Source organism: Cannabis sativa, chromosome 9 (assembly GCF_029168945.1).
Source record: "Cannabis sativa cultivar Pink pepper isolate KNU-18-1 chromosome 9, ASM2916894v1, whole genome shotgun sequence".
NCBI classification, from domain to species: Eukaryota; Viridiplantae; Streptophyta; class Magnoliopsida; order Rosales; family Cannabaceae; genus Cannabis; species Cannabis sativa.
In genome coordinates this window covers 55,199,046-55,216,126 of record NC_083609.1, presented here as the reverse complement: position 1 = coordinate 55,216,126, position 17,081 = coordinate 55,199,046, and the positions used below count along the sequence as shown (strand labels likewise).

General features: G+C 37.6%; 1 protein-coding gene across 1 annotated transcript; it reads left to right on the top strand.

Annotated features, from left to right (window-relative positions):
* The first annotated feature begins 5,118 nt into the window (after positions 1 to 5,118).
* On the top strand, positions 5,119 to 6,590 carry LOC115723931 (uncharacterized). The gene is made up of 2 exons (XM_061105026.1): positions 5,119 to 6,483; positions 6,579 to 6,590. The coding sequence occupies exons 1-2, from the start codon at positions 5,119 to 5,121 to the stop codon at positions 6,588 to 6,590; spliced, it is 1,377 nt and encodes a 458-aa protein (XP_060961009.1).
* The last annotated feature ends 10,491 nt before the right edge of the window (positions 6,591 to 17,081 follow it).

Below are 17,081 nucleotides of genomic sequence, written 5' to 3'. Positions count from 1 at the left end.
CATTTGCATTCCCATAAACTTCGAATACAAAACCCAGAAAAAACAAGCAGATAAGTAACAGCATGCCATGCATATTAACAATAAAACAAAGGGTGCAAGAAACTTACAATGAAGTGTTGAGACTGGGGGTCCTGCTGTGAAGATAAGAAGGACTGACAGTAGTGAACGAAGATGAACTGGAAAAAATTGCAAAGTGTTCAACAGTGTTTTTCTGGGTCTGAGAATTTTTTCTCTCTGGGAAATTTGAGCAAAGTTGGCAAGAAATGGGAAGTACCCGAAATGAAGGAAAGGTGGTGGCTTTTATAGGCAAAGCTGCATGAGGAACAGGCGTCGTCACCTACCAATCAAACGGTAGGGGAAACGCACGATTCGCATTCTCGAAGATCAACGGACCAGATTGATTTGCAATTAAGGCGGTGGAAACGTTTGAGTATCCGTCTGACACCATTAATGCGCCGTATCAATCAATGGGTGTGAAACGAATCGACCTCTGCAAAAAGTGAATCGCTGCATTAAAAGCCATCATTAAATACACCCACACGCGCTCAAAGCTCGTGCCAAGAAACCGAGGAGTCAACCGGAAGCACTTGAGCAAGCCTTGTTTTATTTTTCAAATAAACAAGGCTTGGGGGGTAAATGTTGCCCCTGATTTTGCCCAATGTACGTGGACCAACCAGACAAGGACACGTGGATCAAGCAATTTACAATCCAAAAATATTTGCTAAGTCTTTATGCCGTAAGGCAGCGTCCAGGACGTAGCTCCCGGAGAAGGCATATGGGACCCCATATGCTCTCGGAAGCTCGAGTAATGCTAAGGCATCTCCGCGAGGTGTCAGGTTTCTCCTGAGTAATCAAGTCACATTTAATGCCGCATGGGAGGAAGCGTGTTGGGACTGCTACACGCAATAAAGTCTGACGGCACAACCTCCAACCAGCAGCTACAAAGTAATGATCATTTAAGTCTAGCGACGGCTACACTGTGAAGAGTCACATCAGTCAAAAGACAATAAGGACATTCCACATAAAAGCCCTACAGCACCTAGGGATTTGACCATGCATTACTCATGGTATATTCATTGGGAATGCCCAACTTTATGGATACTTACAGATACACTTGTAATATTAATTCTGGGGATCATCCCACCAAAAACACTATAAATACCCCCTCAAAGCTCATTAAAGGGGATCGAGAATCTTGGGCTGCATAAGATCAAGAAGAGTAAATACTCACTAAGAACATTCTCTGTATTTATAAGAGTAAAATACTCACCAAATACATTCTCTGTATTAAATACATCCATAAATAAAAAAAGACTCGTGGACTAAGGCTCATTAACGCCCCAACCACGTAAAAATTCTTCTCTAATTTTCTTACAGCTCTATAAACTTATAATATTTTATTAGTTGCCGAAAACCTCGGTCAACAATACCTGGTACTTCATTCCCTTAACAAGATTATCTCTAAGTACTGTTTCAGCTTCAACAGATACTTCTGTGAATATTCCATTAGCTTCATTTCCATTCTTCCACATCCATTTTTGAACTAAACTTCTTAGACATTCAATCATTAATGTAATAGGCATCGATCTTGCAGCTGTGATTGCAGAATTGATTGACTCTGCTATGTTTGAAGTCATCATAGTGTACCTCCTTGTTGGGCAGTGGCTTCTAGTCTAAATATGATGTCCTATATTTTCCAGGTAAGGTCTTATGCGAATGTCAATTTTGTCTATTTCTGACATGTAATGCTCAAATGAGCCGACCCTGTATGTTTTGGCAGCTTTCACAAAGTTTATAGTGAGCTCATCTCCATGTCCACCAAAGTTTGATTTGATGTTGTTAAGCAAGTGGAATATGCAAGCTCCATGAAAGTGGTTTGGGTAAACATTTTTCACTGCTTTTTCAATACTTTTATGTCTGTCTGATATTATTGATAATCCTGCATGTTAAAAGTGGTTTTAGTTATGTATGACATATATATATATATATTTGTATTATGTCAGTAACTGGTTTCTTCAACAGGATTAAAAGTGACTAATGATGATTTTTTTTATCGAATTTGAAATTTACTGTAACTTGTTACTATTCAAAAAATATATATTATGTATATATAAAAATAAACTTAAAACCAGTTTTTTATATTGTACCTTCTCTATCACCAAATGTTTCTCTTATCTTATTGAAAAACCAATCCCAAGAGTCATTATATTCTGAGTCCCCTATTCCAAATGCCAATATGAAAATGTTGTTGTTTGCATCCATTGTAGAAGCTGAAAATAAAGTCCCGCCAAATGATGTTTTTAAGAAGGTTCCATCTGTGACAATGACTGGTCTACAATGTTTTCAGCCTCTTATTGAATTTGCGAATGCTAGAAACAAGTATTTGAAACGATTTTTTTTATATGTTTCCAAGTGTGTGATTGTTCCTGGATTTGATACTTTCAGCATGTGTAAGTACATTGGTAGCTGTTGATAAGAGTCATCTTGTCTCCCTCTTGCCAATTCTAATGCTTTTTCTCTTGCTCTGCATGCCTTTTGATATCCCATTGACACCCCATAATCATATAGTGTGTCCATTACAATGTCTTTTGGTCTATGTATTCTTTTGATATCCAGGAATTTTTTTTTACTATTTCTCCAATGATATTGCTATTTGCTTGTCTGTGGTTTCCCATGATTACATCCAATGAGCATTTGTGATCCTGGACATACTTCCTCACTTTGAATGTTGTTGTATTCTTGAATTTTGATGCTCTCAGTAACCAGTTACAGTTATCATCAATACATGTAACCAGGTACTCCCTTGGTTCCGATCTCTTTGTTTTGAATTGAAAGTTGCGCAATATAGCATAAAAGCATAGTGCACATTTCAACATCTTTTTATCTTTGTAAATTTGCCATTCTTAAATTTTGAAAACCCTATGATCTGTTATAATCTCCTTCTCTTCTTCATTCCTTTTCTTCTTGTGTTCTTCTGTTTTCTCAATTATAAAATCAGCAACATTGTCAACTACTTGAAATATGTTTGACATTGATAGGAGCTGGTTATTTGTTTCTGATGCCTCATCTTCATATTCTATCTCTTGAAATGATGGCTGGTTTGTAATTTGTAAAACCAGTAGTTGAACATCTGTGTTTTGTGTTATTGCTCCAGTGTCAGTGAATTGTTGTGGATTTAGTTGCATTGCATGCTGTTCAATTCTTGTGATGCAAAGTGGAGAGTCGCTCACTCCAGGCTGCTTCTTTCTTAGTTCAATGTAAAACAATAGTGAGTTGTCACTAATGATCTTCATTGGTAATTTACCGAGGCTTAGCTGGTAGTTCATTTCAATTGGTGTGTTGCAGTTGATCTCATTCTTTACCAATTGAACCAATTCTTTCAGAGAACATTTTGTTGGTATTAGCAGTCCAGTCATTGTGTAGTCTTGGTAGTTATTGTCATCTGTCCAATATCCTCCATATTGAATAACACACATGATTGTTTCCATTCCTGAATAAATTACCGCATATCATTAGTTTTTTTTTTTTTAAAAAAAAAAACCAGTTTCGTATGCATCTTTATAAAAAAAAACCAGTTTCGTTTGTTGTAGTGTTATTATTTTAGTTATGGTAACTGGTTTTTTTTTTTTTTTTTTTTTTTTTTAAAATTTTCATATTTTGTTTTTTTAAAGTTATCTTCAGTTGTTGTATAAAGTATATTGTCTAATAGTATAGTTTATTTAACTGGTTTCGTATTTGATTTATTTCAGTATTCAATGCAAGTTTATTTGTAAATTTATTGTTTTTTATGTGATATTATACGGTACTTATATATATATATATTAAAAATTATAATTTTACATTAATTTATATATACATTTTGTTTCTTTATAGAAAGATGATAATGAAACATGTTATGATAAAAATGAGTTGTTTTAAATTTTTGCATAATGCATATATATATATATAATCATTGAATATATCATGAAAAGATGATCATTTATTATAATTTATCTAACCTTGTAATATGTATAGATAGGATGATGTGAATTTCTCTTGAGTATTCTTCAATTGTTGCTGCCGATGATGAACATTGGAGATGAGTTTGATTGTTGTTGTCAGATTTGATTTGTGCAGATTGTTTGCAAGAGAACTGATTGATCAGTGTGGAAAAAATGTTAATCGATGCTTGCAGATTTCGATCCAAGAAAATCCGACTGCGATTTTGATCGCATGTTGAATCGCTATGGGAGAGAGAAGAATTAAGAGTGAGAGAGAGAAGCTATCGTGAAATTGTAGAGAGAGAAAAAAAAGTAGAGAGCGTTTTTAGCTTTTCTGTTTTTGGTTAGTTTTTAAATTTAAAGGAAAAAATATCTGATTTGATTTTTAATATTTTTTATGGTATTAAACATGTCATTTCCCATATTTGTTAACTTTTTTGTTTTGAATGCCATATTTAGTGGCATTAAGTTTTCTTGCCATATATATGTAAAGTACTATAGTATATTTTCCCATATTTATGTAAATAGCCCTAAAAAAAATAGTAATAGAAGTCAGAAGTTTCAAATAAGTAATTTAAAGAAAGAGGTATGTAGAATTTATTTTCAATGTAAGGTTGTAACACCCGACAAAAAAAAACAAATAATATTATATCACAAAATGTAATACCATGTTTAAATATATATTTTATTCAAAATGTATTATATTATTATTGGTGTGAAAATAATTATTTTGTTAATATTATTTAATTAATTATGGTATATTTATTTTTCTTAAAGCTAGGGCTTGGCCCATTTTATCAAAAACTAATACGGATTGGTTCATAACTAGATTGATATATAAAGCTTATTAAGATAGGTATATATTGAGAAATTTACATATATACTATTTTTTGACCAAAACTTTACAAATATACTGGGACACGGCAAATACAACTTTTTTACTGTCCAAGCCCGTTTTCTTTTTTTTTTTAATGTGGCAATGATCGAAAACAACACAACAACGCTTGAAAACAACATAACAACAACAAAATCATACACAACGGGACAGCAAACAGAAGAAGGGAAACAGTAAGAAACAAGAGAAGATGAGAACGACAAATTCGACATAATTGACTATGCAAATCTGGTTGCTGAAGAAATGGTAGAAAAACTTGAAAACACCAGTAAAAAACTGGATCCAGAAATCGACATCAACAATGCAAAGTTAATAACAGACAAGCATCACCTCGAAGTGGAAAAAGGACAGGCATACAAAGACAAGAAAACTCTAAAGAATGTCCTCAGCTACTACGCAATCAAAAATAACTTTCAGTACAAAGTGTGGAAGTCCTGCTCTCAAGAGTACAGTCTGAAATGTGTTTACGAAAGCTGCAATTGGTCTCAACGAGCATCGAGAAATGGCCCAACAAACACATTCATAATCAAGAGGTTCTCAAAAATTCACACATGCCCCATAAATATTAGGCATGAAGACCAAAGGCAAGCAACATCGAAACTGATCGGGGAATGCATAAAACTGAAGTTTTTGAACATAAAGACAAAGGCAACACCGATGGACATGAAAGGAGAGTTGAAATACAGGTATGACATCAAGATGAACTACATGAAAGCTTGGAGAAGTAAGGAACATGCAGTAAATGACTTAAGAGGAAACGCTAGTGACTTGTACAGCCTAATACCGAGTTTCTTACACATGATGGAAAAAACAAACCCAGGATCAGTTGTGGATCTGAAAACAACAGAAGACAACAACTTGCTCTTTGTTTTCATGGCGTTGGACGCATCCATAAAAGGGTGGGGAACATGCAGACCGATAGTTGTGGTGGACGGAACATTCCTCAAAGTAGCTTATGGGGGAACTTTGTTGTGCGCATGCACACAAGATGCAGCAGGTCATATTTTTCCACTAGTGTTTTGTGTTGCAGATTCTGAGAATGACCAATCTTGGAAATGGTTCTTCAAAAAATTTAAAGAAGTGTATGGGGTCCGGGAACACCAATGCCTAATTTCAGACAGGAATGAAAGCCCCATCAAAGCAGCAAGAGAAATCTATCCAGAAATTACACACAGTTACTGCGGGTACCACATTTTGAGCAACCTTAAAACAAGCTTCAAACAACATGCTGCCAAATACAATCTGCCATTCTTTGGAGCAGTCAAAGCCTACACAGAAAAGCAATTCGAGTTCCACATGGCTGAATTGGATGGATTGGACAAACGCATAAGACCTTACCTAAAAAAAGTCAGTTATGAAAAGTGGTCAAGAATTCATAGCCAAAACAAGAGGTATTCTACAATGACCTCAAACATATCAGAATCACTGAACGCTGCAAATCTAGCAGCAAGGGAGCTACCAATTACAACCCTGCTAGAATGCTTGAGAGCATTGGTGCAACAATGGACACATACTAATAGGACAAAAGCACACAACACCTTTACTAAGCTATCACCAGCTGGAGAAGACATACTGCTGAAAAATTACACATACTCATTGAATCTGGAGGTAACATATTCATTATGCTTCTTTTTTTAAAAAAAAAATCCTAAACAAACAGTAAGTGCATATGCTGCTGTATTGTTGTTTTTATAGTTTTGTAGTGTTGCTGTTAAAATATCAGCTATGTTTTTTTTTTAATAAAATTTGAAACAGGTTAAGGCAACAACAAATTACTTGTTCGAGGTAACAAGAATGAAAGAATCGTGGGAAGTAGACCTAGAAAAAAGAACATGCACGTGCAACAGGTTCCAAATAGATGAAATGCCCTGCGGGCACGCTGTGGTCGTGATGAGGGAGATGAACATGGACCCGTACACCTACTGTTCAGATTACTACAAAAAAAAAAAAAAATTGGCTGGCAACTTATTCAGGGACAGTTTACCCAATAGGACACCAAAGTGAGTGGGAGGTACCGGAAGAAGTGAAGAATATTATAGTATTGCCTCCGCATGAAAGAGTTAAATCAGGAAGACCAAAAACATTAAGAAGGAAAGCTGGATGGGAAAAGGACCAACACAATAAGTGCAGCAAATGTGGGGAACTTGGGCATAACAAAAGAACATGCAGCATAAGACGTAGAAGGGAATAAAAACAACAACAGAACAACAGTGGAAAAACAAAAGAAAACTACACATACATTTGAGAATGAGATATTGAGGAATTTAAATTTCTGAAATACATAGAGATTAAAGTTTTTATTTGAAAACATTGATTACATTGACATTTGATGATACTTTAGATTGGATATTAAAAGATGTTTGATACTAAATTGAATATATATGAAGTTTATTACTGAAACAGTTTGTTTTTTTATTAATGAAATGAATATTTGTATTCAAAAAAGTTAATAACATTACTGATTTGTTATTAAACAATTAAAAAGGTATCTTAACAACTGGGAGAAAAAAAGCCGAAAAAAAAACAGAAAAACTATAAGAAAAAAAAACATAAAAAGATATGATGTGAAATGAAAATACTAACAAATTTAACATAACAACTTGTTTGTACATAACAAAAAGAAAAAAAAAAACATACAGAAATAAAGATTACATATTGTCCACACAAAAACGTAAAAACATAACAGAACACCAATGTTTGTTTTCAGAAACAACATTAAAAAAAACATAAAAACAACATAAAAAAAACATAACAACAATGACAGTCTGATTGAAAAAAAAAATCATTTCTTGGGAAGGCTGGGAGGGGCCTCGGATTCACTTTCAATGTTCTCAAGTTGCTTCTTCATGCCATAATGATAAAATAACACAGCCAAACGATCGCGGTGAATTTCCACATCAAAACCAGAGGATGGGATGGGTTTTCCATCAATGAAATACTCAGCAAATGATGCTACGAAAATACCACAATCACTGGAAAAAAACAATAAGAAAAACAAAAACAGACACTATGAGAACACTAGTAAAAATCAAAGTCACATAACAAAAACATAACAATACAAACAAGCAGTGAAAAACATTGAACATTATACATAAAACTTACGCTGTGACCTGCTCGGGTAAACCATCAACAGCAACAATCGGGAACGGTTCCATCGTGCTAAACTTAGATTCATTGCGAAGGCCTTTGAAGTCTAACATTGAGAAATAATATGGTAAACTAACAGAAAAAGGCTTGCAAGCCTCTTTGGCAGCAGTCATATACCTTCCAGAAGGACCAGAACGCAATGAATTGTATAGATATGTCCGCCGCTCAGCTATGTTTAAACGACCACAAATCCAATGATCCTGTAATTTGACATTGATAGGCATAACAACATGATCAACCAAATGCCAAGGAGTGGCACATAATATCTTACCACCACGGATATACTGGGCCACATTGTGAGAAAGAGACAACACCGATATATCGTTGTTTTTCTCAACAAACTTCTCATACAAGCTTGTTATGCTAGAACAAAAAAGGCAATCAGTTGTGGTGACTTTGATTTTTGGCTCGGCTGAGTACATTATTTTCTTACGAAGATAGTAGAAAATAATGTCAATGTGCTGGACAAAAAAAAAATAAAAAATCCTTCAATCTTATAAAAAAAAAAAAAAACTAACAGAACAACATTGAAAAACAGACAATAATTAAAATGAACAACAAAAACATATAAATAAAAAAAAACTTACAGAATTGGTAAGGAAACAATTAGGGTAAGCAAGGTTGTGAAACCACATCTTGTTGCTAATGTCCTCAACCCCAAAACAAAATGGCAGAAATATTGTGTCCTTACCCTTACAATACACATTAGTTGTTGTGCTAAAAAAAACATCAAAACACAAATAAAAAATTAAAAAAAAAAAGGAAAACAATAAGATATATATAAGTGAAAACATCTACAAAATACTTACTTAGATTTATGCTTTCTAAGACCTGTATCAACCCAAGTGACAAACTCAGCTTCCAATTGTGGATCGACAGGTTCACCAATCTTGTTGTCCAACGGGTACAAACCACGCACATATTTAACCACCTTATAAACAGACTCATCAGGAGAAACTGAGGATGAACCTGATTTAGAGGCACCAGAAGCAAGCTCAATGAATGAAGATTTCAAAATAGCTCCTTTCTTCCGATCCCTCTTTTGAGGACCTAAAGTAGGAGTCTTTTGAAAAACAACCATTTCAAGATCATTCTTCTCAGAGGTCTCAACAGAAGCAGAGACATTAGTTGAGGAACCAATCAAAACACTAGTAAAACAACAATAGAATATTATATAAACACAAATTATAAAGAAAAAAGAAAAGAAACACAAACCAAATTCTCCACAGCTTTAACAGCAGATGCAATTGTTGCATCAACATCAATGTTCTCTTCCACAACTTGAGACTGTTCAGACTGACAACAGAAACAACATTAAAAACTATTAAAACAAACTCAAAACACAAAATCCACAAAAAGAGCACAGAAAAGGATGGGCAAACAAGAAATACACCTGTTTGACCTCTGAAACAGGTTCCACAGGGTCAGACTTCTTGGCATCATCAACCTTGCCAGTATTACCATCCTTCGAAACAACCTCGGGGACAACAACACCCTCATCATTACGATCATCCCCAGTATGCGCCTCATCCTGTCCAGCACCAACTCCAACTCCATCTAGATCATCATCATCATCATCATCATCAGTATCATCCTCATGATGTTCATCTCCTTTGTCATCCTCATTTTTAGCATCCTCGTCTTCCTCTGAAGTAGAATCTTCATCATCCTCATTTTTCAGAAGAACGAAGAGCATCTTCAGACTGAGATCCATTGTGAGTATGACCACCATTGGATGACTGGAAAAATAACATAAAAAATTAATTAACTGTATAAAACAACATAAAAACACTACTAAAAAAAAAAACAAATAATGACAATAAAAAAACAACACCTCAATAAGAATGTCCAACTTCTTGTTCATTTCAGCAACAGATTTCATAAGAATCCCTTGCTGGCTGACAACAACAGAGATACTCTTTTTTAATTCCTCAAACTCAAGTCGGGAGACATTCTCATCAGATGATGAAGAAGCACCCATCAAGCCAGGTTGACCAACAGACTTGGAACCACCTTTAACTTTGAATTTAACAGCATTGGGAGTAGTGTCACCAGAGAAAAAATCATTAAGGCTCAAACTCACTCTCTCAACAGAAGTTGGAGTGATGTTTCGTAATTTTAACTGCAACAACAACAACCAAATAAATTATGCACATGAAACTGAAAATATAAAATAACAACAACAATTGAAACATCAAGTGTAACAAATGTATGCAAAAACAACATTAAAAAAACAGTAGAAATAGGGTAAAAAACAACAGAAGTACCTCTTTCAAAGACCGATTGAAGACGAGGGTGTTCATGACATCCATTTTCACCTGACCCTCCTTATCCTTGGGTAGTTTAGGCCAATTCAGAATCCTTGGAATGCCAACATTTGAGTACAAAGAAAGTTTCCCAATAACGTAAGGGCAACACTCAAAAAACCAGAATTGAATCGCCAAAGGAAAATCCAATAACCTGTAGTACCCACCATCCTCATCACTACGAACAACCCTCTTAAGACCAGAGTCAATCTTACCCTTCAAAGAATGAATAGTGATATCAAAACAATGCTTGCCCCAACCAAATTCATTATATCGACCACTATCGACAACATCTATTTCCTCTAATGAAATAACTTTACCCGGGGGACCACCCAACAAGTAACACTGCACAAAATACAAGATAGCCAACTTGACTGCAAGATCGTCGTTACTCTTGAGATTGTCAGCAATAAAGGCAGCCTGAATAGCACCCTTGGTAATTTTTTTGTACCCCTTAAAACAATGTTTAACCAATGCATTATCATCTTACTTAAACTGATAAAAATCAGAATCAACCTGACAATCTAACCCGGTAACTAACGAAAACTCTTCGATACTAAACCTAAGATATTTCCCTTGGACACATACCCAAAACTCCAACTCATTAGGCTATTGAACCTCCCTCAACAGCAAACAATGAAGCAGTTGGTAATGGATAATGTACTCTGGAATCCGAAGAAAATATCCAAACACAGTTTTTGAAAAAATTTCTAGTTGGCTTTCAGTTAGAATTCTTTTGATGTCTCCAATTACAGAGTAATAACAAGATGTGACTACTCTAGAATGGTAGAATTGAGATCGGGTGTACTTGCATTCCCAATCCTAAAACAGAACAATAAAAAACACTGCTAAAACACACATAAAACACTACGAAAACAACAATAAAAACAAAAAACTAGGAAAAAAAAACAGAGAACAGAATGCATAACATCACATACCTCAACAATCCCATTGGCCGTAATTTCCTCAGTCACACCTGTGGATGACAACACCTTGACAGGGGATTTACCCTTGTCCTAAAATTAAACGAAACAACACCAACAAAACAACAAACAAATATCAACAAAAAAACATATATATAATAAAACAAGAAATGAAAAACATAACAAAAACAGAGACAAACCCAAACAATTACCCAGATATATGAACTTCAAAAATCGAATTTAAAAAAAAAATCAAAAACAATAAAAGATAAATAATAAAATACCTTCACAGAGACAGGCAACCTCACAAATTCAGATTCTAACTCAAAATCTGAGTCTGAGTTTTCCACCACAGTTCGAGGCCTTTTCCCTCGAGTGTTCTTCGAAGGTCCAACATGAGCTTTTCTTTTATGAGCAGTAGGGGAAGTGGGGCTAGGTGGGTTGTCTTTTAGATTTTTTTTACCCATTTTTGATTTGGGTTTGGTTTTCTGTGATTGTTTTGTAGGTTTTCTAGCTTTAGCCGGAGAAGGAGATGAACGAGTAACGACCATTAGAAGGTAGGATGAATGTATTTATAGACAAAAATCAGAAAAATGGCGGGGGGGGGGGGGGGAATGAGAGGGAAGTTTGAGAAAGTGGCATGACAACTGAAATTTTTTGAAATGGATGAAACCACCCACTACTCGAAACTGAAAGAAAAACGAAAGAGGGAGAAGATGAACAGTGTGAGGGTGAGTGGGGTATTAAAACATTTTTTATATTCAAAAAAAATAAAAAAAAATGGAAAAGTACAACTGCTTTGGTAAGTAGAGAAAACCGTCAAATCAAAATTTTTAAAATGATTTCATTTTTTTAAAAAAAACGTGGCACAACCCCAGCATGACACTTGTAAAGCAATAAAACCAATATATATACAACTTACCAAAGGCAGTATACTGCCAAAAAGAATTAAAAATAAAAAACTGTATAAAAGTTAAATTCTCCGTGTGTAACAGTAGAAACGAAAAAAATGTAGAAAAGCAGTAATGAGTGTACATTTCCCTATCTATTAAGTTATTCTTTAAAATTAGATAGTAGTAGCCGAGCTTTAGAGGAGTATTACAAATAGGGGAGTTTCTAGCAAAAATATTGTAGAAATATCCAATTTGAGTTTAACTAATTCTTTTTTTTAAGATAATGACTAGACCTTTTCGATTGGAGCTTTATGGAGGGGTGTGTTGTTAACATATAAAGCTAAGTAAATATTGACAAATTAAATTGCATATAAATGGCTTGAGATAGTTAGTGGTACTAGCGCAGTGTAGAAAGAAGAATGTGGGAAGTTAAGTTTAATCATATATATATTCGATTAATTATTTAAATAGGTTAGGAGATTTTTCGTTAGTTAACCATAGATAACTAAAAACGTGGCTTTGGTAAAACTAAAAACCTTAACTTTATTCAATTTAATTGATTCAATTATTCCACACTAATTAAATTTCGAACTCTAATCTCTCCTGTTACTTTCGAGTTATACTCTTAGGTTCCATAGTCGAAGCTTCGTACGTCAACATTCATCTCCACTTTCCAAGAATTTTAGTGAATATACTCAATACTTCCGATCTCTTTTCAAGCCTGAAACCAATGAATATTTTCTCTCATTTATAATTTTGAAATTCAAATCAGCATTCTCTTCAATTTTTTGAAACTCACCATCCTTGTTCTCTTAACGGTAACTATCACACAAAGTCAAGTTCATCTTCCTTTGAGCTATTGAACCCCATTTAGATTTTATTATTGGACTTTTGGCTTCAAGGAGTAGTCATATATTAGTTTCGGCTAGTGCTTAAAATTAAGGTACGTATTGAGTTATGTATAATTAAGGTTCAGAATTTAAAGTTTAATTATTAGAGTTTTTGTCATAATTTTATATAATTTATAAATACTTGTTATAGTGAGATTTCTCTCACCTAGAAACTCGAGACCAGACTCCTCTTTAAAGGACACGTGTATTCAGATTTCCAATGAAGGCTGAAGGTCCGTGAGAGATTTCTCGAAGTTTAGACCTCGCGCAGACTAAAAATAGCGAGATACTATAGGTGCGACTTAGGTCACACCGCATAACCATAATTCTCATCATGCAGCGTAGATCCAATTCGCATATGTCAGAACATGTGCGAGAGTCCCCCTCTATACCTCCGCGACGAGTATAGAGACCAATGCCCTATGATGCAGTTTTGGTCCCAGCGACCCAACAGCCCTAACAGACCAATATAAGTTCGCATGTCCAGATGTTACCAGCTTCAACATGCGACGTCTACAACGGGCGATTACCTAAGGACGCAGACGTTCCAAACGTATGTGCGACCCTACGAGCTCAACAGACGGAACACGAACGGTCAACTCGCAGATGCGAAAGACGCATACGTTGATGAATTTAGTAACTGTCATACATTTATTAATGTTAACGTTGTTTGAGTTTAGTCATTACAATTCAATGTGTAAATAATGGATTAACAATAAATGTGATCCTCATGTAACCGATTGGACACCTGCTTTGTATATAAAGGGGTGATCCACCATGAAAATGGACCTACGAATCCCTTTCTACAGTGGACTAAGCAGAACAAAATCTGACTGAACCACTATAATTCACCGTCTTATTTATTTTTCCAGCCTTGTTGTTTATTCTCGCATTCCCATTCGAGTACTCGCCACTCTAGGTTGAATACTCGCATTTGTCATCTCTCAAATAATTCTCTTTTTTACCAGTTAAATTATACTTTTTGGTGTTGCGAAATTTGCTCGACAACATTTGGCGCCGTCTGTGGGAATTCGACTGTAAGATTCTATTCACTTCAAAGAACACCACTCATCATGGCTGGAAATCACGCTAACGGAGCTAACAATGAATCCATCAATATTGGAATGATGAGCGTACCATTGCCTGGAGCCGGAGTGCCACCTGTAGACGTCATCAACGGCGGGGTAGGGAGGAGCAACATCAGACCACTCAACCTATTTCCAGAAACAACTGGTCCTCAAGTCGGAGGCACGTCCACACCACCAGCAACCATGCACTTTCCCCCTGTCACCCCGGCGGTCGTGTCCGAAGGAGTAGTCCAGCTCACGACTGATCAATACGCTGCAATCCAGGATCAGCTGCGAGCACTACAAGCCGAGGTAGATGGACAGAGCCGAGCTCGACGCCCTCCTCGGGTCCCTGCCATTCGTAACGAAAACCCTCAGGTAACAGTTTCCCGACGTCAAACTAACCGTGCACGCAGGGAGCGGAGAACTGATCCTGAAATCTTGGACTTGAATCACCCGACGTCAAGAGACCAATCTGCAAGGTTGCCTAACCAGAGCGCACAAATCGACGAGGATCCTGAGCGCCGCAACCCTCGCAGTCGTCCACCTCGAGATAACGACGCAGAGTCAGCCTCCTCATCCTCGCATGGTCGCACTCCGAGCAGGTATACGAGGTCTGGCTCTGTGCAGACACAGCAAGGAGGACACTATCGTGTACACCGAGGTGATCTGCGTGATCATCTCAACGCAGTCTTTAGGGCGCGCTCCCGCGGCCCTCATAACACGGAGACGCTCCATGATCCCCATACGGGCGATCAGGGTGTCAATACAATTAACAACCCGCCTATCGCGCCGATCGCGACTACTAGGATCAATATCCCCTCGAACCTTGCCGCAGTGGCTGCGAGCCCCACTGTTGTAGCAACTCCATCCCCTGCGACAGGAGGAATCGATCAAAGTATGCTTCTGCAAGCCTTGAAGATGCTCGAGCAGCAGCGTAAGCCCATATACAAGCTGCACGGCACCTCGCCTTTTACCGCAGAAGTGCGACAGGCCCAACTTCCAAAGGGGTTTCGTTTATCCGAATCCCTCAAATATAAAGGTACTTCTAACCCGTTAGATTACCTAGAAAAGTTTAACACCATAATGGAAGTGGACCAGGTACCACAACTTGCGAAGTGTCGCATTCTCGCGGCCACACTCGAGGAGAATGCCCATGATTGGTTCACCCAATTACCAGAGGCATCAATATCGACGTGGGAGAACTTCGTCGATTTATTTCTCACACATTTCCAGGCCACGATGACGTATAGGCCACCCTATATGACTTTGGCGAACATCAAGCAAGAACCTGGTGAGTCTTTGCAGAATTATTTCAAGCGTTTTAACGCCGAAGTAACAAAAGTTGAGAAGGCCCCCGAGTCTTCGCTTGTTTGCATGTTAATAACAGGTATCTTGCCAAGAACCGACTTCTGGAAAGAGCTACAGGCCCGAAGGCCAGAATCCTTGGTAGAATTCTTCGCCATGGCCGAACCTCATAAGAGAATCGAGAACTCCTTGGCGGAATTGGAGAAGGGCAAGAACAAACGGCGATCACCCATACCGCGGTCGCGGTCCCGCAGTCCGCGAGGAAAGAATTCCAGGGGCCGAAGCCCCAGAAGACGCAGTCCACGCAAACCACGGAGCCCGAAGTTGGCTAAGTCACCTCCAAAAAAGGAGTCCTCGCCCAAAAGAAAAGGGGGACCTCGCTTCGTCAATTATACCGAACTTGCCGTACCTCGAGACCATATCTATGCGATTGAGGAAAGGAACGGCGTCTTCAAGAAGCCGCCCCCCATCAGGGGAAATCGCGACCGAAGAGATCCCAAAAAGTTCTGTAAGTACCACAAAGACATCGGTCACACTACCCTTGAGTGTTGGGTCTTGCAGGACGAGATTGAAGAATTGATCAGAAGGGGAAAGTTCGACAAATATAAGAGAAATGAGGAAAGACATCCCCAAGCGGATGGCAAAGAAGATGGTCAGAACGCGAGTGGCTCGAGAACGCCTCGCAACATTCTAACCATAATCGGAGGACCGCATATCGCAGGCGACTCTCGCAAGTCACAAGAAAGGTATGCTAGAGAAGCTAAGGAGAGGCCGTTAACCAATGTAAACAATCTTGGTCAACGGCCGGAGAAGCTCTTCAAGAAAGAATGCGAAGACATTGTCTTTATGGAGAGCGATGCGAGATGGGTCCACCACCCGCATTCTGACGCACTCGTGATAGTCGCCAATATAGGTGGAGACAACGTCCATCGCATATTGGTCGACAATGGAAGTTCGGTGAATTTACTGAACTTCCAAGCCTTCAAGCAAATGGGGTTACAAGAAAAAGATTTGCGGCCAATGACATCGAGCATCTATGGCTTCTCGGGAGATGTCATAGCTATCAAAGGAATGATCAAACTCCCAATCACTTTGGGAACTGCCCCAATAACTGCCAAGTCGATGGCCGACTTCGCAGTAATTGACCAATACTCAGCGTATAACGCCGTAATTGGACGGCCAATTCTGAAGGAGATGAAGATCATAACTTCGATCTATCATCTAACGATGAAATTCCCCACTCCCTCTGGAGTAGGATCAGTGAGGGGAGTCCAATCTGACTCTCGAGAATGTTACAATGCAGCTGTCAAGCTCGCAGAAAAGAGGACAGTTAATGTTATTCACCTTTTGAATGCACCACCACCTCGCCAGGAGATCCTCAGGATCGAGGAAGTACCGCACGTGGACAACCCAGACTTGGACCCAAGAATCCTTGATCACACCGCCGCAGCCCAAGCCGCGGAAGACACAATCGAGGTACCTATAGATCCTATGGATAATAATAAGGTTTTAAAGATTGGTTCTAGATTAAATATACAGTTGCGAGAACGCTTGACGACTTTTCTAAAACAAAATCTTGACATTTTTGCCTGGAAACATTCAGATATGGTCGGGATATCTCCACAGGTCATGTGTCATCGCTTGAACATTGACCCAGAAGTGCGAGGTGTCC

Coding starts and splice junctions, on each gene's coding strand:
- LOC115723931 (XM_061105026.1), top strand. CDS start 5,119: ATGGTAGAAAAACTTGAAAACACCAGTAAAAAACTGGATCCAGAAATC.